The 27,258-nt window shown below is 45.8% G+C and overlaps 1 protein-coding gene across 48 annotated transcripts in view; it reads left to right on the top strand.

Annotated features, from left to right (window-relative positions):
* The window catches only part of CLASP2 (cytoplasmic linker associated protein 2), a 1,795,600-nt gene that overhangs the window by 685,561 nt on the left and 1,082,781 nt on the right, over positions 1–27,258 (top strand). For all 48 annotated transcript variants that reach the window (XM_086964693.1, XM_086964694.1, XM_086964709.1 and 45 more), the window contains one exon: positions 12,364–12,499. In XM_086964693.1, the coding sequence (XP_086820819.1) occupies positions 12,364–12,499 (136 nt within the window). The remainder of the gene's footprint in view (positions 1–12,363; positions 12,500–27,258) is intronic.

The raw sequence follows: 27,258 nt of genomic DNA, 5'->3' as shown, positions 1-27,258 counted from the left end.
GGATGCACTCTGAGGCAGTCATGGGGGGCGCCAGGCATGAGCCTCTACTTCAGCCTGCACTAACTCTGTGAGCACCTGGGAGAACACAGGGCAACAGCCAGCTTTGCAAATCGCCCACTAAATTTGAAAATTATTTTCTGCACAGTCGGGAGGGCTAGTCCGATCACAGGACTGCCGGCTGTCTCCAGCATCTAACATTGCCGGTATCTGTAACAATATTGGATGCAGTCAGAGCCTGTGATGCTGGATTATGTGACTGCCACTGTTGGAAGCTGTCTCTGTATATACTATGCCAAAGTAAGGTATGGTGTGCACAGAGTCCAGTGAATCCCCAGAGGCTTAAAGAGGCTCACGTAGATAATACTAAGAGCTCTATTAGTGGTAGTGTGGTCGAGCAGTTAGGCTTCTCAGATGGTAGTGTTAAACATTTGTTGTACACACTCAGGCAAGAAATGACACACTGAAAGACTGGATCCGGACCAAATGTTTTGTATAAAATGTTTTGTGTTATTTTTTTTCTAGAAGCAAGAAATACTCAGTTGCATGTAAGCAACAGTTTTAAAAGCGGTAATGCTTTCAAAATGTAGAATGAATTGTTTTGCATGGTAGAAGAAATGCTTTACAAGAATAGAATACTTTTGTAGAATCGATTTGGAACAGTAGAACTTTGCAATAGATAAACAGTTGTATGTAATATGTAACAAACAGTGCAACCCTATGAGAGGGAAACAGTGCTAAGCATTAGCAGGTAAGTACCTGACTTACAATCCCAGTGTTTGGGGATTTTGGCCAATACTGGGCAAGGTTCAGTTTCAGTTAGATACTGCACCACCAGCGGCACTGGGGCAATCGGTTGCAGAGGACACAGGGCCCAATGTAAAGCAATGGGGACTGGAGGCACCTTGAAAAGGTATGGTTTGCAGGTAAGCACCTGCATTTTCAGGGCACAGGCTCCGGCACTGGGGAGGGCCACAAAGCAACCCTGAGGCTACACCATCGGTGGTACAGGGATAGCCGGGTGCAGGGTGCAATATCTGCATTGGGAGCCCAATGTGTTTCAATGTTGGTTGCACTAAGAGTCTGCAGGCTCGGATCTGGAGGCTGGCTGAAGGTGACCACTGACTTGTCAGGTAAGTTAGAGAGCTGAGAGAGGTAGAGGGGTCGTCGGTTGAGCTCCCCTAGGCCGGTGGGCTGAGGATGAAGGGGTACCTTTTGGTGTCGGATCTTTTGGGTTGGAGATGGTCGCGGTTGGGGGTGACCCTTAGTGAAGAGGCTTCAGGTGCCTTTGTGGGGTTCAGGAGGGATCAGCCACCAATGGAGATGAGCTCAGGATCACTGGGGATACTTTACTGGAGAGGTGGGCCACTCGAACTTGGCTGTGAGTTTCTGGTGCAGAGTGGGCAGGGGTCACGGATCCGCCTGATCCGGAATCATTAGTGTTTTATGGACAGGGCCGCTGTTCTCGATCTGGTCTTTATTGAAGAGTGGCAGTCTTCCTGGGGTTTTAGAAGGTGCTGACCGCAAGACACGCGTTGCCTTCTTCGTAGGCCCGAAAAGCAGGACACAGGCTGGTAGGGCTGGGGGCAAGGCGGTAGGTGTCTTCCTGCTTTGCTGCACAGTGTCTTGTTCGTCAGTCTTCTTAGGTTGCAGTAATCTGAGGCTCAAGGTTACTGGGTGCCCCTAACTACTGAATTTAGGGGATTTGGAGGGAGTGGCAGATGGCCTTTAATGTGACTACACCCTTAGAATGTCTCCTCCATTTGGGGAGGGGGCAACCCAGTGACTTGATTGGGTTGAATCCTTCCATTCACCTAACAGAAAGGGGAGGCAACTCTCCTGACAACTAATTTTCCAGTGGACCTTGCCACCAAAATCGGGGTCTGGCCATGGGGGGTGGGCATCTCCACAATCTGGAGAGGCCCTGGCTAGCATATCAAAGGGCAGGAAGCTGTTTAGGCTCACCACCCTGCATTCTGTTCCTGCTTGGGGTAAGTGTGAAGCACCTCCACCCCAATCATCGTTTGTTCCTGTCCCATGAGAGCACAAGGGCTCCCACCTCAGGTGTGTCAGAAACATGTCTCTGAGTTTATTTTGTAATAAATCCAAAACTGGCATCAGTGTGGATTTATTATGCTGAGGAGTTTGATACTAAACTCCTTAGCATTCAGTAAAGCCATTATGGAGCTATGGCATTTGTAATGACAAACTCCTAGCTCATGTGCTCTATATGGCTCCACTGCACTTACAGTGTCTGTAAATGTCACATACACTGCAGGGGCTCATTACCCCTGCAGCTGTTTCTCACCTTTGGTATAGGGTCCCCTGCCTTAGGGCTTTGAGGCCTGCTAGAGGGGTGACTTACCTATGCCACAGGCAGTGGTTGGTGGGCATGGAACACTGGGATGTGTGCCATGTCGACTCCATAGTTTTGTCTGCGCCAAAGCACACAGTTTGCAATGGCAGTGTGTGTGTTTATTTAGGAGCCTGTGTGGGTGGCTCAATACATGGTGCAGCCCTTAGAGACCCTCTCTGGTCCAAATCCCTTGGTATCAGGTGTACCATTTACAAGAGACTTCTATGTGAGCCACAGGAGTGGCATTTGTAAAAACCGGTACCGTTTTGGGAAACAACACAGGCACTATGAACCTGATTGACAGGGACCCAGGGCACACTCAATATGTCGTATGACGTCGCAGACCAGGATTTAGCTGGGACAGGTGCATTGGATTCACTGCAGACCAGGCTAGAAGTGAAGGGTAGACCGCATAAGTGTAAGCATACGAGTGAGCCCCCATTAAATGCCTAGGCTGAAGCGTCTCCCCCACTTCAGCAATTAACAATGATATTCATAATTTGCCGATGGCAGCTCGACCTAAGAAGTGTTCGATTCAATGATAAAGTCCTCCGAGGGCAGCTCCAAAAGAGAAAAAGTCCTCTCTGCTGAATGCACATCAAGTGACTCCTAATTGACAAAGTCACCAGCTGGCTGCGAGTGAGGGAACAAAGAGGAAAGACTTTCTGCAATGTGGTAAAATGACGGCTATCTATCAATCTATCTCGCTGGTTAAATGAGATGATCCCGTCAGCGTAAGTGGCAACTCAGCTCAATATGTTGTCATGATTCAAACTTGTGATCGAACTGAAGCTGAATGCTCTGGGGATCACGTCCTAAATTTCTCTGATCAATTGCTTCAATCTGGCATTAACACACTGGGCCCATTGGTTGATAATATCTGATCGAGACCTTTAGCGGCAGACTCCTTACCTTTGAATTTCCCAGGCGTCAGGCTCGATCCGGCAGATTTTTGCATGGGCAATACCCCTGCCCACTGGTAGGTGGCGTCAGTTGACATAGGGTGCGGCAGCGTCCACACTGTAAGTGATGTCTGCCTCACCTATATAGGTGCCACCTTGGTGTGCTAGCATCAGTTATTTTCGTGGATGACAGGTTTTAAACCGTGTGGTGCCTTTCATTGTGCCTTACTGGTTGTGGACACACATGTAGTGTCTGTGATGTGTCTAGAACGACCACGACTCGAAGTCGTGCTCAGACTGCTGGGCCATGGCATCGAAAGGCTTTGCGGGAGCGGTCCCTGAACTGCTTGTGGCCCAGCAGGCGATACCGCATCGCACGACTCCTCAGAGGTCCCAATCGAGAGGAAGGTTGCAGAACTGCTCCAGGAGCTCCAAGTCTTCCTCCTCCTACTCTAGGACATTAGGGGAAGAAGCATTAGAAGCATAAGCCGTCGAAACTAGCTTCAATTTCTCCACACTCGTCAGCTGATGTGAGGAAGGAGCATAGATGTTTGAGGCCAGTACCTTGGAATCATTGCCAAGTCTGATTGCGAGCCTCCCACCTTTTTCAGAATCAACCCCTACTCGGATCAATGAATTTTATGAGGTTATGTGCCATTTATTTGAACAGACCAACCCTTCCTGCATATCGCCGGGCCTGTGAGGTTGGAGGGGACCCCATTGGGTTCTGTGCTGATGACTTGGACGGGACCCCGTGGGTCTGATCCACAGCGACCTGCCAAGACGCTAGCCCGGACGCCGCCAACAGCGCCAGCCCCATTTACATCCACAAATCCAACACCAAGGCGGAATGGCGTAGATCGATGCTCCTTCCGTGGGTGACCGGGCCCATGTGTCCTAAGTCCGTACTTGGCTAGGCTTCGGGGAGTAATACCAGTTAGAAGGCCAGGAAATGGACTACGGTGAGGATGTCAGTATGCCAATGATCTGGATATATTCCCAGATACTGGTATGCTTTTTCACCCTACTGTGGTTTGAGGCAGCATCCTATAACAAGGGGGGGAAAAGGGCAGCTGAGGTCCTGGTTCTCAAGTTGTCTTGGTGACTTGCATCTTGACAGAAGTTCTACAGCAGCAGCTTTCTCTTCCAAACTCTTGCTCCCTTTTAATGAAGCGCTACTGATTTCCTACTTATGACCTGGTCCATGCCCAGCACAGGGGCTCCTGTGAATAGGACACTTGCCTGCCGCCACCAACCCCGTACTTGGGACCCAAGCTTCCCTACGCAACACCCCACCCTTCAGAGCTTGGTAGTCCAAGTCTCTATTTCCCATGGTTCATTCCCTGGCGCCCCCCTGGTCAGGAAATCCAAGAGGCTGGACAGCTTAGGAAAGAAAATGTTTTCTTTCACCAGCCTTGCGTTGTGGTCGGTGAACACAGCATGCTTATTGGGCCGCTACTGAACCGTCAGATCAATGCTGTGTCCTCCACATGCTCGGAATCAACAAAACTCTTCTCTGCAAACTCCAGACCGTCCAGAACGCCACAGCCAGACTCGTCCTCGACATCCCACAGCATGACCACATCACCCCACACCTCCAACCTCCATTGGTTCCCTGTCGAAAAAAGAATAACCTTCAGAATGCTCACCCACGCCTACCAAGCCCTCCACATCACAGGAACCCAATACCTCAATGCCAATCACAGGACTCCAATTCCTTCAACGCCCCCAAGAGAAACCTCCGCTCTGCCGACCTAGCCCTAGCCACGGTCCCCCGAATCTACTAGACCAGATCGGATGGTAGATCCTTCTCCTACATCATGGCCATGAACTGGAGCGAACTCCCCCTCGGCATCATACAAAGTCTGACACTGCATCTATTCAGAAAGGAGCTCAAGACCTGGCTCTGCGGATGACCACATTGGTGCTCGAGCACCCCTCACCCAGCCCCGTGAGACCCTCTCGGGTGAGTAGCTTGCTTTACAAATAAGTGATTGATTGAGAAGTTCAAGCTGCTCACTTTGGCTCAAATATTGCCTGCCCTGGACCCATGAGACTGGTAGTGTTGGACTTGCAGGGTGCCTATTTGCATATTCCCATCCTGCCTGCGGTGTCCAGTAGGCCACAAGCACTTTTCATTCATTGTGCTCCCCTTTGAACTTATCAGCTCCCCTCGGGTGTTCACCAAGGCTCATCTGCGCAGATTAAGGATGACCGTCTACTCCATCTCGATAACTGAAGACGGGATCGCCTCAGGCTGTAATTGCCCCTCCAGACTATGGCAAACCTTCATTCGCTGGAGTTCACTATCAATGGGCCAGAGTCACACCTGACTCCCTCTCATTGGAACTGCTCTGGACACAGTGCAGTTTCGTACTTATCCTCTCAAGCAGGGGGTCTAGGATATTCAGTCTATGATACCGATGTTTCAGCCTGTATTTTGGATTTCAGTCAGAATGACTCTGAGCCTGCTGGCCTCATGGCCTCCTGCATTCTGCTAGTGATGCATGCTAGATGGTATATGCAGGCTATGCAGTGGATCTTTTAGTTCCAGTGGACACAGCATCAGGGGAACCTCACGGACATGGTCCAGATCTCAGAGAGAACTGTAGAGGTCCTGCAGCGATGTTTAATGAACCGCAAATGGATCAGAGGCAGAACTCTCTCTCTTCCCCTACCAGATCTCACAGTAGTGACAGATGCGTCACTTTTGGGATGGGGGTGAATCTTGGCGAGGTGGAGATCATTGGACTCTGGTCTCCGGTGGAATCTAGACTCCACATAAATATGCTGGAGCTCCAAGCGATCTGATTCACATTGAGAGCCTTGCTACCCTCCATCAAGGGAAGGCTGGTACAAGTGCTCACAGACACCACCTCTGCCATGTGGTACTGCAACAAACAGGGCAGTGTGTGGTTGAGGACCCTTTGTAAAGAGGTCCTGCATCTCTAGTAATTGCGGTATCAGCAGGGCTTATCCCTGGTGGTTCAATAGCTGGCAGGGTCTCCGCACTCCAGAGCGGGCAAACTCATCTGTGTATGCCTAGCGGATTATAAAAGGCGTGTCTATCCAGAGGTGGAAAAAGGTTTCTTTCAGCAGTGGAGAGAGTCTTGGTTAGATCTGTTAGCCTCTTCTGAGAACGCACAATGTCAGCAGTTTTACGTGCTGGAGTTTCCAAGACGGCTCTTGTTCAGAGATAATTTTTGTCTTGAGTGGAGCTTAAGCCTCCTGTACGCCACTTCTGCCCAGAGTTATTAAAAAATCAAGAACATCCAGGCCCAAATCATCCTTGTGGCTCCAGACTGGGCACGGAGAGTCTTGAATAGGATTTAGATAGGCCATGAAGCAGCCCCCCCGAGGGCTAAAGGGATCATGCCACCAGGGCTAAAGCTGCTACCACTACTTTAACATGTGGAGTCCCAGTCCTGGAAATCTCCTGTCTGGACAGTCAGGTCAAACGGGGATATGCACTTCCCCCGCTTGGTTCTGCAGGACTTCTTAGTATAGAATTTGTCTGCAGCCCACAATCCGGGATGGTATTTCCTATGTATCGTTTCAAAGGAAACAAATCTGCGGCTAGATGGCTTTATCATATGAACAAGTTACTTACCTTTGGTTATGCTTCATCTGTTGGAGACAAGATCTAGCTGCAGATTCCTTATTGACTCACCCATCCTTCCCCGCTCTGCGAACAAGTTTCTAGGGTCAGGGCTTATCCTTTTCAGGGTCCCAGTTTAGACATACTAGTATCAGTGTACTTCATGGCTCTGTGCTCGTGGAGTGCAAAGTCGTGGAAAGTAATTGATGTCAGCATGCTTAGGTGGCACCTTTAACCCCTTCGATGCTGATGACGAGCTCAGCTCGTCATCAGCCACGGGTGGCGTGTGCTGATGACGAGCTGAGCTCGTCATGAATAGAGGGGAACAGCAATTTCCAGCACAGGATGGGAATTGCCTTAGCAGCCAAGGTGTTAAAGGTGACGCTGATGTCGCGTCAGGCGTGGATGCCGCAGTACGGAACTTCCGACTCCACTTACCAGTGCGCATGGGTACTGCTCAGGCAAAAATCTTCCAGATCCAGTCTGATGCCTGGGAAATTTAAAAGTAAGGAATCGGATGCTAGACCTTGTCTCTACCAGATAATGCATTTCCAAAGGTAAGTAACTTGTTCAACATCCCAGATCCTATGCTTGCCTCCAATGTACAGCTTATACATGTCCATTACAGAACTGCAACATTATGCCCAGGTTCTGTCCGAAAACACATTTGCATCAAACATTGTGAGAAATAACTGGAAAAGGGTCTACACTATCCACTGAAATGGCTGAGCTCTAACATAGTGTTACAGATATTGAAGAAGTTGGAATGCACACTTTGAAGGCAGTCAGGGAGCATGAAAGTCAGTTTGCACGGGTTTAGTCTAAATTAGAGGATTTGGAGAGTCGCCAATGCCGCGACAATGTAAAGGTGCTGTGAATTTCAGAGGGTAAAGAAGGTGGTGACTCTGTCAGTTTATTATACAACTGTTCCAACTTGCATTTCCTGATCTGTCATACTGGGATCTGAACTGTCAGATAAATTGAGCAGACTGGCTTCTTGTTTCTTGTAATCGGTCACTCCTAAAATTAATAGTACCCGTCCCCCAACCTATTCTGTTGTACTGTGGCTACCTTCGTTTGTGAAAAACAATATATTTTAAGTACTGTTGACACAATATCCTTTTATGTATGGTTGGATTTCGGTAAGCTAACAATAGATCGCAGATGAAAGCTGGGACAGATAATCCACCAATTGAAAGCAGCCGGGGCCCAAGTATTCCTTATGAGCCTGCACACTTAAAAAGCCAGCGGTATGATAAAACAAGGATTTGTTTTACAGAGAGCGATGCCACCAGTGGCCTTCAGCATTGGCAAGAGCACACTCAGTTGTGTATCAGGGGTATAATACTTATGAAATTAGCATCCCTGGAGTCCTTGCTCTCCCTGTTGATTACCACCTTGTAGATTTGACTATTTATCACAGTGTTCAGATGTTACAGTGCTCGGTTAATCATATTTACAGTAAGCAAGTTTGATTATATTATATTTTATATAAATATCGTGACTGGATACTTATTTATCTTGCTCTATATTTGTTTACCATCTTGGGAACTTATGGAAATAAATAATAATTTTGACAGGGGTGAGTGTGGGGAGTAGGGGTCACACTGAGGGGGAGTTGTCACGCTGAGGGGGAGTTGGGCCGAGCTGATGGCTGGCCTTAAGGGCAGACAGAGTGTTTGGGTTGAATTTTTTTTATCTAAGTGCTGTAACTGGGAGGGGTGGTTGGGGGGTGTTGCTGGTCTGGGTATTCAGATATTCTTTTGCTGGTATGTAACTTTTCTTTTCTCTGGGTGGGCTTTGGGAGAGAAGTCTGATGAAATGACTTGGTATTTTCACATAGTCTCTTGCTGCGGGGTGGATTCCCTTCATATTCGGCATGTTACAGTGGAGTGCTACAGATGAAATCAGTGTGCACTGGTTCACTTTTAATTGATGTGCTGGAATGTGGTAGGTTTGAATCGGCCCGTGAAATGTCGTTTGGTCAGAGAGGAAATATACATTTACATACCACATATATTGTGTCTCTTGGAGACTTATCTTGTATTCAAAGATGTCATTGTTAAAGCAATTAGAATATTATATGTAATAGCAAACAATTTTCTATTTGCAGGGTAGCTATACTTGGTGCTAGACAATTTGCATATAACATTCTTAAAACCATGGTTGATGCTAAGGGGAGATATACAGTTGCACAAGTCCTAGTACTGTATAGAAGATATACTATTAAATATATACTATTTGTGAACTGTGCAGTCAGAGTAAGGATGACCTCAATCTTTTTGATGCATTGAACCCTGAATTAGCACATTGGTTCAGGGATCTGATGTTACTGGGTGATTCTAATTGCGTTATGAATTATGGACATGACGAACTGTGGTACCCCATACTGCATGGTCTAAACTAGGAAACCTATAATAGATATAATACAGATGAATGGTTTAGTTGATGTATGAAGGACTCTAAACCCGGATAGGCTAGGCTATATTTTTTTCCCTGCACTGCATAGACGTAACTCCCGAATAGATATGGTTTTAATTGTCTAGGTACTGATTCAGCAAGTTAAATAGAGGTTTGTCCTAAGATTACTTCAGATCATAATCCCATTTTGGTAACACTTCAGTTATCGGGTGCTAGCCTGGGCAGGTATTGTTTCATGTTTCCTAGGATCAATATTATCAAATACAGATCCCAGAACCCGGATAATTACCCTTTTAAGGAAATTTATTACAATTAATGTTGGGTCATTACCCCCACATTTGGTATGAGATGCCATAAAGCTTATATTTTTGGGGTTAGTGTGCAGTTCATACTAGATTTAAGTAAGCTACAGAAAAACAGGATGCATTATTTGTATTTAGGAAATGGAACAGTGGCATTCCTAAACTACTCAAGATAAAAGCCCAGACTAACAGGGGATGTATGTAAAATTGTTGAAATATCCAAGTATAACTGACTGTGCTAACCAAAAGAAGGCTGCTGCCGCATACAAAGCCATCAAGGAACTTCAATATGAATCTAGGGAGAGAATGGAAGGGATGCTAGCTTTCCAGATTACAAAAAGAAGGCATCTGATTAAAATGAAATGTATTCGGGACAAGGCAGGAAAATCCCACCATGGCACACAAGCTGTGCCTGAACAATTTAGAGATTTCTAATAAACCGTTCCGTGCTTAGCAAGCACTACCTCGCTGGTGGTGCGCACGTCTGTTGGCCGACGCAGCCCCCACTCTTTAATTCTCCTGCACTGCGGGAAAATTTGCCGTGCGGTTAAGGGTTTAAGAGATCTATGTCTGGTCTCCACTGTCTAGGCAAAGTGAAATAGATGATTGTTTACAATCTGTGGGGTTATCACATGTGAGTTTCAACAGTCACAGGCCTTAGAGGATGGTATTCGTGTCACAGGTTGAGGCAGCAATCGGTTCTCTTCCCTCTGGAAAAGCAGCTGGAGACTAAACTAAACCACTAGATATTCATGGAAGTACTAATCCTTGTCTTCATGTTAGTGGTTTCTAGTATTCATGAAGGCGGTGGCATTCCGGCTTCTTGGAATTATACTAATATAGCCATCTTTAAAAAAAAAAAAAAAAGAAACCACCTGAAGAAAAAAGGTCATACTGACCCATTTCTTCGTTAAAATCAGACGCTAAAATATTTGCCGATATTTTGCCCTCCCGGCTTGCTACAGAAATTCATAATTTGTTATTGCCACAGCAACACAGAGATTACCTTTCACGTAAATACTGCTATTGCGGTTTTTGGTGTGGCCAAGGTTAGAGGGTGCCTTTTTGATGCTGAGAACGCACCCCATTGGTGTTCTTTGACATGTCTATGGGCAACTATGCGTTCTATGGGTATAGGTGACAGGTATATACATGTAATCGGATTGTCTGAAAGAGGTAAAGAAATGTGGTATTACAGACGCCTGACGATACTAATGGGAATACAATTTTTCAAGCGATTAAATGGGGCTATCCCTAGTTTGATACGGAGGATGTTAGAGAGCCAGGCGAGCCATTTGCTTTTTGAAGCTCACTTTTAATTGGGTAGATTTCTCCTGCCGGATTTAAAGACCTATTTTTGGAGCTGTCTTTGAAACTAGTATTGGGAACCTCCTAACTGGCCATAACCCTTATTCTTATGCTTTAATCCTGAAGAAATGGCTAGGGGGGCTGATTTCAAGTTTCTTTTACTTTCTAATCTAAATGACTTAAAATTGCGGTGTTTTGAGATTGTTAAAGACATAATTAAAATTTGGGGTTAAATGTGCTCTAAATGCTCCATACTTAGGGTCCGCTCTTTCACACCTCTGTTGAGTTACCCTAATTTCCCTTCCATCTTCCATGAGACATCCTGATTTAGATCTTGGCGGTTTGGTTACTCTGTCACAACGGTGACAGATATCCCTTCTGCCAAAATATAAATCTCATAGGATACCATGAGATTTATATTTTGGCACATGGGATATACCTCACCGTTGTGACAAAGTAATACGTCCGCCGAGATTTAAATCAGGCCCTCAGTTGCCAGATTATGGTATGATCACGACCTGAAAACTGTTGGGTGGCTACATGTTAATCATAAATGCTCAAGTGGTCTCAGTCACCCTTAAGCTTCAGGAATACAAAACCCTCTGTATATTCTACTATACACCAGAGTTAATTGATGAGTGGGACACTAATAATGTTAGTAGTGAGAGCTATTTCACAAGTGTGGGATACTAGCAGCAGATATTGTGCACATTTGCTGGCTGTCCCTCTCCGCATGAGCATTAGTGTAATGTATGTGCACTGCTTTCCCAGCACTTTGGGTTTGATGTACAGTTTTCTATAAAGGATATTATTGTGGCATTCAAGCCTTATGTTAGCCCCAGGTATTCTACCACACTCTCAGTTGCAATTATATCGACTCATTTGTTCATCGCAAGGGAGAGCTTAGTTTCACATCCTGTAGAGTATGTGATTGATGGGCAGTTGTCTGCAGGTATACTAGTTTAAGGCAGGTTTTTGAGGCTAAAGGGCAACAAGGGGTATTTACTGCTCAACTGTACTTGGGCCACAGCATATAGCTGATGTTGAATACTCTGTTTGATGATGAATACTCTGTTTTATAAATGCTTTGTTTATTTTAATTTACTTTTGGCACTCTGCTATCCCTGGTTATTGTTTACTATCTTTCTTATTTATTGACATTGTTTGTGGTTAAATTAATTTAATCTACTAAGATGAAATATGATATGTAAACTTACCTAATTGAAAAATAATAAATAAAATATTCAAATAAAGAAGGCAGGACCAATTAAGGCAGAAGCCAGTGTTGTTCCTCTAAGGCAGGCTTTTAGGGCATGTGCCAAACTGATGCCCATGCAAAGGACTGAGAGTTGCCGTCCCCTCAAGAAATATGCCAGTGTAGCCCACCAAGCACCCTACAAAATAAATTTACCATTGATTTTAATAACACATAAACATAGGTTTGTCATGAAATCTAAAGATTTTTTTTCTCTTAAACAGACATATCTCAACAATTTTGGGCAACAAGTTTGACCATGGAGCAGAATCCATTGTGCCTCCTCTTTTTAATCTGGTTCCCAACAGCGCCAAAGTCATGGCTACCTCTGGGTGCGCTGCAATTCGAATCATCATTCGAGTAAGTGATATCCATTTGAATTAGTTTTTATTTGTAATTTTATTAGCTGTGGAACAGGCCTTTAAGGGAGTCAAAGTGTGCTTTTAACGTAATCATAGTAATGCAAATAAGGTCACCATTTAAATTAGAATTCCACAAAATAAAGCATTTCTGTTAAGATACATTTGTAGAATATGTAAAATGCATAACTGTTTATTAGATTTAGGTTGAGATGAATATGTAAATCGAATTCTGATGGATACTTCTGCCTGAGGATTCCTCACCTTTTACCCCCTGCGCCAGGATTCCGCGGGAAACTTCTTTCCTAGCTCTCCCACGTCGATGAGGACATCACAATGGACAGGCTCCGCTCGCGGCACCGTATGACATCATCGGAGCCACAAAAGGAACTCATCGGCGTGCAGACGTCAGTTCCCTTTTTTCCGCGCCTTCGACGCTTAACGTTTTTTTCTAGTAATCCATTTTCATCGAGTAAAACTTCATATCGCTTTATTGTTACACGAAGACTAGATTTAAGCCCTGCAGAGAGTGTGGAGGACACATGTCAATCACGGATCCACACGATGACTGCCTTTGGTGTCTATCTTCGGATCACGACGTCGAGGATTGCCGGAGCTGCAGAAAAATGAATCCGAAGGTGATCTAGGAGCGTGAGGCCAAGTTGTTTATTGCCAAAAAGGAGAAGATAGGTAGGAAGAGAGCGAACTCTTCGTCTTATTTCTCTTCGAGGTCGAAGAAGCACAAGAAATCTAAGAGAAGATATACCTCTCGTCATCATTCTTCAAAGGCAAGGGTTTCGAGGTCGAGGTCGCCGACTCCGGCTGACTGACCTCGAAGGAAGGACTTTATCTCTATATCCTGCTCCTCGTTGCCGGATTCAGATGCTTCTTCACAGCATGAACGTTCACCGGCTCCAGCGACGACGCCGGCGCCTGGTGAGTCTTCTCCAGTCCATGAGGTTCACCTGTACGGGCGCCGTCCCCGGCTCTGCAGGCTCCAGTTCGACCTCAGGTGACTCCCCTTCAGGAAGGTGTGAATCCATAGCCTCCTTTTCCTGCTCCTTGGGCTGATGAGTCGCATTTTCTAAATTCAAGTTTGGTATGTTTGCCAGAGCCTCGACTCCATCTGGCACGCCTTCAGGCCCTGTGGGTCCTTTGGCTTTTAACCTGGGTGTTCCTCAGCTCTATCCCCAGGCTCCTTTCATTCCATTCTTGCCGTCGACTCCGGCTTGGCCGAGAACCTCTACTCCGGATCCTCGGACTCCTTAGGCTGCTAAGTCACATCCGACTCGAGTTCGATCGACGTCAAGGTTTGAAGCCGAGGCTCCTCCATCAACGTCATTCATGTCTTCTCCGGCGCCGTGTGTGGCCCAACCGACGTCTTTTGAAGGAGGAATATTTACAAAATCAGGAGGAAGGAGAAATAGTGGACTCCTTGAATGAGTTTGAGGGCCTTCGTGATTCTAGTGGCCTCGATACTTCCCCTCAGTATAATCTGCCATCTGCAAGTGGAGGTGTGATTTAGGACATTGCACCTTACCATGTAGTTACAAGGAAGGCGGCTGTTTTCTTGGGCCTTAAACTTCCCCCAGCTGAGATAAAGTCCAACATACAGACGGAAGTTTTTAGCACTTCATCATCATCATCTGAGCCGTTGCTTCCTTTTACAGATGCTTTAACGCAGGGGTCCCCAAACCGGTCCTGGAGGGCCGGATCCATGCCAGATTTTTGGGATATCCCCATTGAGATACATGTAGTAATTTTAAAAATCTGGCATGGATCCTGCCCTTCAGGACCGGTTTGGAGACCCCTGCTTTAACGGATCCAATTCTAGAGGTGTGGCAGAAGCCTTTATCTATTCCGGCTCTATCTCGTTCTATCTCAAGAAGGTACAGGCATGCCCCTGGTGATCCAGCTTTTTTGTCTTCGCATCCGACGCTGGAGATTTTAGTTGTCCAGGGATCTTGTTCAAAGCAGTCTTCTGGTGCTTTCCCTACTATTTTGGGTGTTAGGGATTCGAAGAAGATGGAGCAAGCTGCGAAGAAGGTGTTTTCTTCTGCTACTATGGCTCTAAACTCTGCTAATGCAACTTGTCTTCTTGGAAGATACATCCATGCATTGATGGACTCTGTTGTTCAATTGGCTCTGAAGTTGCCTGAGGAGGATCGTGCCAACTTCTTTGAAGTCCTTTCAGATTCACAGGCTGTAGCACGTCAAGTGATTCCGTCAGGCATGGACACTGCCGACTCCGTGGCTTGTGTGATGATGTCTTCTGTGGCTACAAGGAGACAGGCATGGCTCAGGTCTTCTGGTTTTTCGGATGATGTTTAGGTGACTTTGTTGGATTAGCCCTATGATGGGTCAAAGCTGTTTGGTTCAAAGATGGACTCAGCTTTGGAACGTTTTAAAGACAGTAGGGCTACTGCAAGATCTGTAGGTCTCCATGTGCAGTCCAGAGGCTATGGTTACAAAAGATATCGTTGCTACGGGAGATCTGCTTCCTTTCCTGGCCGCCAGCAGTCTCAGCAGAGCCAATAACAGAATCCCTTGTACAAATCATACTGAGGGAAAAATAAGAGAGGCCTCAGGGGACTAAATCGTCAGTAATATTCCTCCTCTTCCTCTACCCCCCGCCACCTTTGATGTTACAGGAAAGCAGTTCTAGATCCCCCATCTTAGAACATGTTGGTCCGGTTGGAGGTCAGTGTCCCACTTTTTACAAGATTGGAGACTGATCACGTCTGATGGTTGGGTCTTGAATCTTGTACAGAATGGGTACGCCCTTCCTTTTTTGGTGTATCCTCCTCCTTACCCTCCTTGCCAGGGTGGGTTTTCAGAGGAGCACTTACTGCTTTTACAGCAGGAGGTTCTTACTCTGTTTCAATAAAGTGCGATAGAGGTTGTTCTGGAGCAGGAAAGGGGTCAGGGTTGCTACCCCCGGTATTTCCTGATCCCCAAAAAGGACTGTCGTTGGAGACCAATCTTGGACCTCAGGATATTAAATCTTTACCTCAGGCAGGAGAAGTGCAAAATGTTGACCTTGGCTCAGGTTCTTCTTGCGCTGCAACAGGAACACTGGATGGTGTCCATTGATCTGCAGGAGGCGTATTTTCATCTTCCCATTCTGAAGTCGCATCAGAAGTATCTCCGGTTCACGGTGCGGTCGCAACACTACCAGTTTGCGGTTCTTCCGTTCGGTCTTACTTCCGCACCTCAAGTCATTACAAAGGTGATGGCAGTGGTAGCGGCTCACCTCAGAAAGTCAGGGGTGCCTGTTTTCCCCTACCTGGACGACAGGCAGTTGAAAGCACAGTCACCGGAGTTGGTTTTGCGCCACTTGCAGATAACAGCTTTTCTGTTGTTCAAATTGGGTTTCTCGATAAATGTACCCAAATCTCACCTGGTGCCTTCTGAGCGCAGCCTGTTCATAGGTGCAATACTTGACACAACTGTGTGTCGAGCATTCCCACCTCCGCAGAGGATTCTTGACATACAGGAGATGATTCCTTTATTTCACGATGGAGCGGTTGTTCCAGTCCTAAAGGTTCTACGCCTGCTCGGTCTGTTTGCCTCCTGCATTCTGTTGGTCAACCATGCACGCTGGCGCATGAGGGCACTCCAGTGGGTGCTCCGCAGGCAGTGGTATCAGCACAACGGAGATTTTGGGGAGAAGATCAAAATCTCCGGAGAAGCTGCAGCTGAGCTGTCTTGGAGAAGTGTGGCTCAATGGTTAGAGCGGCAGACCCTGATGCAGAGGTCTGGCCCGGGACCAGGGTTCAATTCCCTTCCTCGGCGGGTCTTGGGCTCAAAATTCCACGGACCTGATAATTCTCGCCTCGGTGCCTATTCCAATCATGGAGTCCCACTCTGCAACTCTGGGCAATAGCTTACTTAATCTCCACAACAGCCCCCACAATGCTAAGGATGCCTGGCCTCCACCTTGGGGGTGTCCAGGAGTGGACGCCTCACAGGGAAAGCCAGGATGGGTTCCACAGCGGTATTTGTACAAGCGCCTTGAGACCCTTGCGGGTGAGTAGTGCGCTATACAAGTATCAATTTACATTTACATTACATTTACATTGGTGGAGTGTGCAGGGCAACCTGTCGCAAGTATAGCCCTTTCAGTTTCCTCTGCCGGTTGCCACAGTGATCATGGATGCCTCTAATCTAGGGTGAGGTGCTATCTGGAGGTCAAAGGTCTCCAGAGGAAAGGTTGCTTCATATCAACCTGTTGGAATTGCGGGCGATACGTTTGGCACTAAAGGCTTTCCTTCCTTGCCTTCGAGGTCAGTCGGTTCAGGTCCTGACGGACAACACTACTGCGATGTGATACATCAACAAGCAGGGAGGTGTAGGGTTGTTTCCTCTCTGCCGAGAGGCTCTGTGACTCTGGTCCTGGGCTCAGGGCCAACAGATTTGAGTGTTTGCAAATCATCTGGCCGGTGTGCTAAATAAATGTGTTGACCGTCTCAGTCGGCGTTACTCGCCGATCACGAGTGGCAGCTTCATCCGGAGGTGGTTCATCACATCTTTCAGATGTGGGGATCTCCTCGGTTGGACCTGTTTGTCACTCAGGAGAACGCACACTACCCGTTGTTCTGCAGTCCCCAGGGGTATTTTGCTCAAGACACCGGAGTTGCCGCAGCCCTTTTTAGCGGAGTCGGGGTCATCAGGGTTAGCGCACTAGCCTGCCTCCCGCCGCCGCTCTCTTTGTCATCCCGAGAGCGGCCGCCGAGCGGAGTGCAGGACCCTTAGCGGCAGGAAGCCGCGCAGCACAACAGGAGGCGCATAAATTTCAGCGCGTCTCCCCGCGACTCAGGAGCGCGCGGGCGAAGCCCGGGCAAAGGGCGGGCCGTCTGTGGCCATCCGGGGACGACAAGGGACGGGACGGGCCACCCCTCTGAGAAACATCGATCAAAATGGGTAAGCGCAAGTTACAAACATCGGACAATGCGGGCGGTGTAAAATCCAAAGTCCCACGTAATTCTAACAACCCATCAAACATATTGTCCTACCTCACCTCTGCTGTGGGCAAATTAAATAAAGAAATTGCTACTACTGAACGAGAACTGGGACTTGAAACCTCTATATTAGAGCCATCTGAAGCTCCTCTAACTGAAAAACAGCCTATTCCTCTGGAGCCTGCGATTAGTATCAGGAACATGATTGACATCTTACCTTCGCATACCACAGCTAGTCAAGAGGATGAAGAGGTCGTAAACATTCCTACCGATATAATCCCTACTGGAGAGGCTACAAATGCAGGTATGAAACACGTAAAGAGGCAGACTAAAAAATCTAAAATGCCTACACCTTCTAACACGAAACAAGGACAGTTTATATCTAGACATTTTGAAACTTCTATGAGAGACATGGTTGAGGACATACTCACTGAAAAACCGGAAACAATACTGACTCGGATTTGCAGTGACATTACTGAAACGTTAAGAGAGTGTGTATTAGAAATTTTGAAAAAATGCAAACGTATAAACACTTTCCTGGCCTCAAATGACCATTCTCTCATTATTGATAATACCAAGTTGACCAAAAAAACACGAATCCAGCCCACTGTAATAAAGGAGTCTTTAAATGTCTGTATACCACCGACCGATCTGAACCCACCCCATTCCCCTATGCTTCATAGTGGCATAACATCTACAGGCCAGGCCAGGGGTCCTGAGGATAGGAGGAAGTCTAAGCTCCCGATAGTTCACACCCTCACCAAGTGAACCTTGTAGCTGAGAGAGAGCACACTAAGAACAGGGATATGGAATATAAACGCACTATGCATCTACCCCCAGAGGCCACACCATATGTGGCTATTTTAGTAAACGTACCCCCTCTTAAAGCAGGAGAGGTAGAGACACATGAAACCCTGCTAAGAAACATCAAGATTTGGTGCAATGAAAACTGCTCGGGTGGTAAAAATATCTCTGCCAGCATAAATATGGGGAGACGGGTGAGTTGGGTGGGACACACCAAAAAAAAGCCTTAAGGGAGATTGTCTCATCGTGAACTTTAATAGACCTCATGTGGCATCCCGGCTATTCTGGGATGCAACGGACATGCTCATACAAGAGGGAGAGATAAGAGCACTACCACTTGGGTTCTTCTATCCTCGATCACAATTACACAAGAGGTGCTCACAAGAGATTGGGCGAACAGTAATAGTAATAGTAAGAAACCCAGAAATTGTACCACCACCCTTAAACAGCTGGGACACTAATAAATCTGGACTGCTCCCAAAAGTAGGTAACCATAACAGTACTGCAATTAACGAGGGCATTGCCACGTCAAATAGATTTACACCTTTATCCCAATTGGGGGATATTGATTGACTGACACGAGAATGTCCGTCAAACCTGCCCATATGCCCCATAGTATATCAGGAAAAAAGGGAGCCCCCAGTTAAGCTTATGAGCTGGAATATAGCAGGAGTACGCTCCAAGAGGGATAATAAGGTATGGATCGAATTTTTGAGGCAGTATGATATAGTGGCATTGCAAGAAACATGGGATAGGGAGTGCAATTTTTGGGTGGATGGGTTTACCACTTACTCTGTAGCTTCATGTACATCCAAAGCAGGAAGGGATAAAGGAGGACTGATGTTTTTAATTTCGGTTAATATACTAGGTATAGTGAAAGAGCTTAATACCACCTCTCCTAACATCTTAGCCATAGAAGTTTTAATGCCAAATAATAATAAAGTGGTATATATTAACTTCTATAATGCAATACAGGGAGAGTACCCAAACAAGCATATCTATTCACTAACAACATTTTTATCTACATATAAAGAAGTTCAAACCACTTTTTTCTCTGTCATCCTAATGGGTGATTTTAACGTCCATTTATGCAACTTAAATTGTCAGGCCTACTCAAGTTACCAGCATTTCGAACACTCAGCAAAGGGATCTGCCCTGGAGGAACTACTCACAGAGGTAGACCTGTTCGAACCTGGGTTTGCCGATATAAAGGACCGTTCAACGGGATGGAAAATGCCCCGCTAGAAGTTAATATTACAGAACAGGAATGGTTAAACCATTTTGAGAATGTATACGGGAGCAATTTGGAACTTGACATTTATGAGACACACTCTAAAGAACTAGTGGGTCCCGTACAGAGTATTACTATCAAAGAGGTACAGTTAGCAATAGCCGAAACATCTGGTCAGAAAGCACCAGGTCCAGATGGGGTACCGTCTGATATGTATAAAGCCAACCCTGAGCTTTGGTCTATAATACTTACTTATGTCTTTAACCTAGCAGCAAACTCTACCCCGGCCATCTTCCCTAAGACTTGGTCCCGTTCCATTATAATACCAATATTTAAGAAGGGACAAAGGGGGGACCCAAGATGTTATCGTCCTATTTCTTTGATTGATTCATCAATCAAAATACTGGGAGAAGGAATTCTGGTCAGGATAAATGCTTGGGCAACAGATAAAGATATCCTATGTGATGCCCAATATGGGTTTAGAGGGGGAAGAGGTACGGAAGATCAATGCCTAAACCTACATTTAATAATCAACAAATACACAGTAGCATCAAAAGGCTCAATCTTCCTGGCATTTATGGACCTATCCACAGCCTTTGACTTAGTCAAAAGTCAAAGCTGTGGAAGATGTTCCTGGAGCTGGGATTAGACCAGGCTCTGGTGAACTTTCTAGCGGAGTTACATAGGGACCTGTCGGCATCAATTAGAATGACGCAAGAGGGAAAATGCTCTGCTAAATTTAAATCCGGCAGAGGGGTGCGTCAAGGTTGTATATTGGCCCCAATGTTGTTTACACTTTACATCAACTCCCTGGAAAAGGTCCTGGCAACTGTAACATCAGATATTCCGCGTATGGGAGGAGCGCCCATCCCTATACTCCTATACGCGGACGACACAGTGCTGTTGGCAAGAACACCTAACGCCTTACAAAGATTGCTTGATTCATTTGGGGAGTTTATGGATACGCTGGACTTGGTGGTCAACACAGACAAATCCCACGTCATGTCTCTAGGGAAAAGTAGAAAGCATTTCAAAACAGTTTCCTGTAATGACAGTACAATAACTAAGGTTAGAGTCAGTCTTCACCTACTTAGGAGTGGTGTTTGATGATGTAGGCTCCTGGGCCCCTCAATTACTAAATAAAGCAGCTGCCATAAGAAGATCAACATCCGCTATTCATGGCTTTGCTAAGAGATTGGGAGGAAAACCTGGGGAAGCAATTTTGTCCATTTACAAAGCAAAATCTGTGGCCATAGCTAGGTATGGGGCTGCAATATGGGCCTATAAGGACACAACCCCCATACAGAGGGAGGAAAATAAATTTCTGCAGGCTCTGCTAGGTCTCCCCCATTCAAGCGCCAGTTTTGCTGTACATCGTGAGCTAGGGATGGGATACATCTCAGATTATCTGAATATGGCACCTATCCTGCAATGGATTAGAACATGGAAAAATCCCGCCCTGACTTTGAACCACAAGATTATTAATGACTGTATGGCTTTAGACAATGTTTCAGAAATAAAATGGTTGTTTTATATTAAATCCATATCTAATTTTCTTGCGCGCCCAGAAATCTATTCCAACCCAGAAAGTCTAATTAAAGCTGATATTAACTGGGTAAAAAACTATTTTATAAAAACTAGGGAATTGGATCGCGAAGCATCAGAACTTTGTAAACCTACAGTGAGGGCTCATTACCTGTTGATAGTGACAATGTCTATCCAACCTTACTTGACAATTGTCACCAAACCCTTTCATCGATGGCTGTTAACCAAATTCCGTTTTAATCAATCCCTTGTGTTACTGGGAAATTACAGGGAGTGGAGTAAACCACATGAAGCCGCCCCCTGTAAATGTGACTATCATTCATACCAGGACACAATGCACTTTGTGTTTTTCTGTTCTTTTAACACAGAGGGAAGGAAAAGGTTTATTACGCCACTGCCGAAAAATAGGGGTTTCATACAAGTAAAACTTGCTTTATTAAATCTACAGATGATGGAATCCTCTGCTGTTATGTTCGGGGTAGCGAACTTCCTTGTAACATCTATTCGTAACAAAAAAGCTAGGCATTTAGAGGAAACCTATTGTGAGTAAAAGTAATTTTCACTGACTGAAGAAACTTTAAAGATTTATTGAATAGATAAATGATTATGAACCCCTGGTTACTAAATGTTGACTTGTAGATAGTGTGTACATTTTGTATGATAATCAGGAAATGTATGCACTTGACGAACTCTGTGTGTTATGTACATATGAATTGTATATTATGTAAATAATATTATTTATTTTTGTATCGTTGTTTTTAATATGTGATTGAATAGCATACTTTTATGATTTTAAATAATCGAATAAAGTGGATTTTGATTTGACTTTACTTGACTTGCAGTCCCCAGTATCCTAAGCTGTGTGTGTTGGGGGACACATTCCAGATAGATTGGAGTTCTCAACTCCTGTACGCGTTTCCTCCCATACCCTTGATTCCTCGGGTTCTGAGGAAGATTTGCAAAGACCGAGCCCAAGTTATATTGATCGCCCCGGATTGGCCAAGAAGGGTGTGGTACACAGACCTTCTTCATCTCTCATCGCACCCGCCGCTCCGTCTCCCTCTCAGGGCAGACCTCCTCTGGCAGTCCAGGGGCAGGTTCTACACCACCACCTCCAGAGCTTGCACCTTCATGCCTGGAGATTGAACGGGGCAACCTTAGTTCCTTCTCTCTCCCGCCAGATATAGTGGATGTTATTTTATCATCCAGGCGACACTTCACTAAATCTGTCTACTCTTCCCGATGGTCCAGATTTGTCAGGTGGTATTGAGAGAGAGACATTGACCCTCTTAATGCCCGGTTGTCTTATATTTTGGAGTTTTCTCTTTCTTTGGCACAGCAAGGTTGTGCTGTGGCTACTGTCAAAGGCTATTTATCGGCTTTGTCGGCCTTTTTATGTTTGCCGGACCAGCCATCTTTATTTTAGTCCCCCATTGTCATGGGGTTCATTAAGGGCCTTACAGAGAAGTTCCCTCCCACTCCTTTCATTATGCCTCAGTGGGATCTGAATCTAGCCCTTACTTTTTTAATGAGTTCACCTATTGCCTGTTGAGGCTTCTTGCTTTTAAAACAGTTTTCTTGATTGCCATTACCTCGGCTGGGAGGCTAAGTGAGCTTTAGGCTCTTAGCACCAAACCACCTTTCCTAACCATTCATGCAGATAAGGGCTGCTTTCCTTCCCAAGGTCGTTACCCCTTTTCATTTGGGACAATCCATTACTTTACCCACCTTCTATCCTCCCCCTTCCAAGGAGGAAGAGAGGCTGCATCCTTTGCACGCAAAAAGAGCTGTCAGCTTTTATGTGGATCGGACAAGAGATCTGGGGCTGTACGATCAGCTCTTTGTGGACTATGTTGGAAAGATGAAAGGCAAGTTGGTGCACAAGAGTACTCAATCCAGATGGATTATCTTGTGCATCAAGATTTGCTACGCCTTGGCCAAGAAGGACCCTCCCGAAGGTATCAGAGCTCATTCCACTAGAGCTAAGTCTACTTCTTCTGCTTTGGCTAGAGGTGTTCCTGTTATTGACAATTGTAAAGCAGTAACTTGGACCTCCCTCCACACCTTTAGGAAGCATTAATGCTTGGACTCTGAGGTTAGGAGGAATCGCCATTTTGCTCGTTCTGTTTTGCAGGATTTTTTGGTTTATTTTATTTTTATTTTAGTGTGTTTTATATAGCGCACAGCTACCCCAACGGGGTGTCCCGGCGCTTCTGCCCAATTTTCTGAGTCTTACACGAGTGAGTTTAACAAAAAAGGAAAGTTTTCAGTGCTTTACGAAAAGGCAGCTCCTCCTGTATCGTCCGAATGGAGATGGGGAGTTTATTCCATAAAGAGGAGGCGCATACCTGGAAGTTTTTCCACCGGAGGGTGCTTTTTTGAATCTGGGGGAAAACAGCAAACTCTTTGAGTTGGAACGAAGGTGTCTCTCATTGCTATAAGGATGGAGGCAAGAGGAGAGATAGGCAGAGCCTTTTCCTTTGATAGCGCGATGGGCTAAAGTGAGGGCTTTAAATTCAGCTCTTTTACTTATGGGTAACCAGTATAGCCTGTGTCGATATGGTGAGATGTGCTCACATAGAGAAATACCACTGACCAGCCGAATAGCTACATTCTGGACTGTCTGTAGCCGGTGACAGAGGCCAGAAGTCAGTCCAAGATACAGCCCGTTGGCATAGTCTAAATGAGATGTTATCAGAGCCTGAACAATGATTTTGCTAGTGCTGCTGGGGAGAAAATTGATGAATTTTCTAATCATCCTAATTTTTGAAAAGCAGGCAGCGGATACTGTCTGAACTTGGTTATGAAAGGATAGGCTGGAATCCCATCTTACTCCCAGGTTTTTCACTGATTCCTTGGGGGAGGAGGCTGCACTCGAATCACGTGGCCACCAGAGGTTCGAGTCCAAAGGTGAGGATTGATGGAAAAAGAGAACCTCGGTTTTTCCTGCATTCAGCCGGAGAAAATTATTGTCCATCCAACGGGCGATGTTACGAAGACAAAGTTTCAATTAATCAAAAGTGGTTTGAGTGGGAGTGTCGTAGGAAAACAAAAGCTGAATTTCATCAGCATATGAGGTAGCCTTAATACCTGACTGAGCAATGAGCTCAGCCAGGGGGGAAAAATAAACATTAAACAACAAGGGGTTTAATGAGGAGACCTGAGGGACACCCCACTTTAACGGGCGACTTTCAGAGGTGTGAGGTGGGGTGAACACCGCCTGTGTTCGGTTAGATAGAAAAGAAGACAACCAGTCCAAGGCCTTACCTTGAATGCCTTTAGATCGAAGGCGATCAAGCAGGACGGGGTGAGAGACTGTGTCGAATGCTGCCGAAAGTTCAAGCAGCACCAACACCGCTCTTGAGCCCCCGTCCAGCTTCCATCGCACGGAATCCACCATCTCTATTTAGGCAGACTCAGTGCTATGGCCAGGTCTAAATCCATGTTGGGAATCATGGAATAGGCCATGGGTTTCCAAGAAGCCAACTAGTTGCTGTTGTACCAGCTTTTCAAGAACCTTGGCAGGGGCGGGCAATAAGGAAATAGGCCTATAATTAGCTGGATCGTCTGAGTCTGCGTTGGCTTTTTTGAGAATGGGAACTAATTGGGCATGTTTCCATGAATCCGGGAATATGCCTGCCCTAAGAGAGTCATTCCAAATGCCATTTAATATGGGATTAAGAAGAGGGGCCAGTTTTTTGTATTGTTTGGCAGGCCAGGGATACCTACATTTTTAAAGTTTTGACAAAGATCGGTCTAAAGTGATCTCCTCAAATTCCAAAAAAACAGGAGCAGACATTGAATGGTCCGCCAATATTTCTTCAGTTCCCGTACTTTTACTACAGGGGAAGGACTCCTAGATGGTTGCAATTTTGTCCTCAAAATAGTCAGAGAGACGGTTACAGATGGACTGTGATACTGGGAGTTGACATTTAAGGGCCATAGGGTCAGTAAAAATTCTTACTGTATTAAGGATTTTCCTAGTGGAACCTTGTGCTCTATTAATTTTCTCCTCCAGGAAAATTCTTTTATGATTGATTATCTTCTTCTGGTATTCCTTGAGAGCTATGTTATATTTTGGTTATCGTCTAAGGAGTAAGAGTATCTCCATCGACTTTCCAATGATTTACAAGCAGATTTGCATTTGCAGAGTTCATCAGAATACTAAGGTGAGGAAGGAACAGCTCGAAAGGTTTTAATAGGCATTAAAGGGGCAATGGAGTCGATCGCAGAGGAGATCCAGCTGTTGAAATTAGTCAAACGAGAGTCCAAGTCTGATGCTTCCATAGGAGCAGCAGTAGACAGATGATCAACTCCAGTTGCGGCCTACTGTCTTAGCCCGCAACGTAGGTCTGTCTTGATGAAATAATAAGATGGAAAAAGGGATGAAAAAGTGATCAGACCAGATCACTGGATAGGAGTCGCTAATGGAGATGTCCGCTAGGTTGGAACAAATAAGATCGAGTGTATGTCCAGCCTTGTGGGTGGGAAGGGAGACCAATTGGATTAATCCGCCATCTGTTAAGGTGGAAAGAAAATTAAGACTAGTCATATTGGAGACATCCTCCACATGAAGGTTAAAATCGCCAAGCAAAGTGAAATTCTCATAGCGGGAACTAGCTTGGAGCACAGAGTCTACGAGAACAGGTAAGAAAGATACCTTGGACTTAGGAGGACGATATACTAGTAAGCCTGAACATGTAATATTGGGCCTCAGTTTAATGCAAAATGGTAGTGCCTCTATAGATTCAATTTGGGCAAAAGGATAAGAGGAAATCGACCATTGTGACCTATATATTATAGCTACGCCTCCACCATGATTATCACTCTGCCTGTTGGCGCACATGATGTTGTATCCAGGGGGAATGGCCAGGCACAAGGCTGGGTTGGATTCATCCCCCAACCAAGTTTCCGTCAGGAAAAGAAGATCCCACTTGTCTGTCAGGGTCTGGGCTATATCTAGGGAATGTTTCACCAATGAGCGACAATTAATCAGACCCGCCTTAAGATTAAAACTTTTCTTGTTAAGGACGGACCGGGCAGGAACCTGTGAAAGTAAACATTGAATCACAGGATTAACAATTTCTTGTCCATGAGTACAGGACGTACAATGATAGGAGGAAATGTCAATGTCAAGTGGCGTGGTGTGCAAAAAGGCGCAGTGTTTAGATCATAACTTAATTAGAGCCTCCCAACCATAGATGATGATGGGTGAATTGCCGAGTTCGGCAGAGTCTCTGGCCATATCCGCGTCCTGGTCGCGGACGGGCGCAGACGGGCAGGACTTTGGCTTGACTTCGGAGCGACAGCGGCGCGCCCGCTGCACGCGTCCGCTGCGCGGAGAAGTAGCCGTCTTCTTTTGTAGTCCCGTCAGCAGCGCTAAAGCGCTGGGACTAATAGTTCGTCGTATCGTCTTCGAGCGCAGCACCTAGTCAGCTGCAAGAACTCTGAAGAGCAGGCTAAGGGGCAATGCGGCGTGAGTAAGCAGTGAAATTTTAAAATGTAAATATGCGCCGCAAAAAAATAAGTATTTCCTAACACAAGAATTAAAAATGCAGCAAGCAGGTTTTCAACCGGCTTTCCGCCTCAGGTGCAAGAACCATAAGAGATAATACATAAACATACACCCGTCTGAGCCTCAGGTGAGCAGAGAGTCAGGTGACACCCTCCTCTGGGAGAGGTACAGCTTTGGGAATGTATTCAAAAGGAATCCACAGGCAGAAGTATCCATCAGAAGAACAAGTTACAAAGGGGGGCGAGAGAGATATATAGTATGGATTCGTTCTTCCTTATCAAGTATGTACAAACAATAGGAATCCACCTTAATATGAGGAGTGTTCCCTACAGTGGTGGGGAGCACTCAGTGCTTGTAAAATACCCCTCACACACCAAAAGGACCCTTGGTGTCATGTTTCATCATTGGGATCTTCTACCTACAACTACGCAGGAGCACTTACTTAAATGGCTATGTGTGGTGCATGTGAGGTATTTTATATATATGTGCGTGAGTGGTGAGGCTATACAGTGAGTGATGGTTAAAAAGGACCTGGCCCGTGGGGTAGACAAAAAAAGTTAATGAGCCCCCGGGCTGGTACTGTTAAAAACAGGTACAAATGGAGGTGTTCAAGCAGTACTATGTGCATCACCTCCTGTGTGTGTCAACATGTTTCGGAGTCGAAACTTTTTCTTCAGGACGGGGTACACAAATCCCCACCTTAC

The sequence above is a fragment of the Lissotriton vulgaris genome, chromosome 4_1 (genome assembly GCF_964263255.1).
Source record: "Lissotriton vulgaris chromosome 4_1, aLisVul1.2, whole genome shotgun sequence".
NCBI classification, from domain to species: domain Eukaryota; kingdom Metazoa; phylum Chordata; class Amphibia; order Caudata; family Salamandridae; genus Lissotriton; species Lissotriton vulgaris.
The sequence above is the reverse complement of the archived record's forward strand: the minus strand, read 5'-3'. Positions and strand labels throughout refer to the sequence as shown.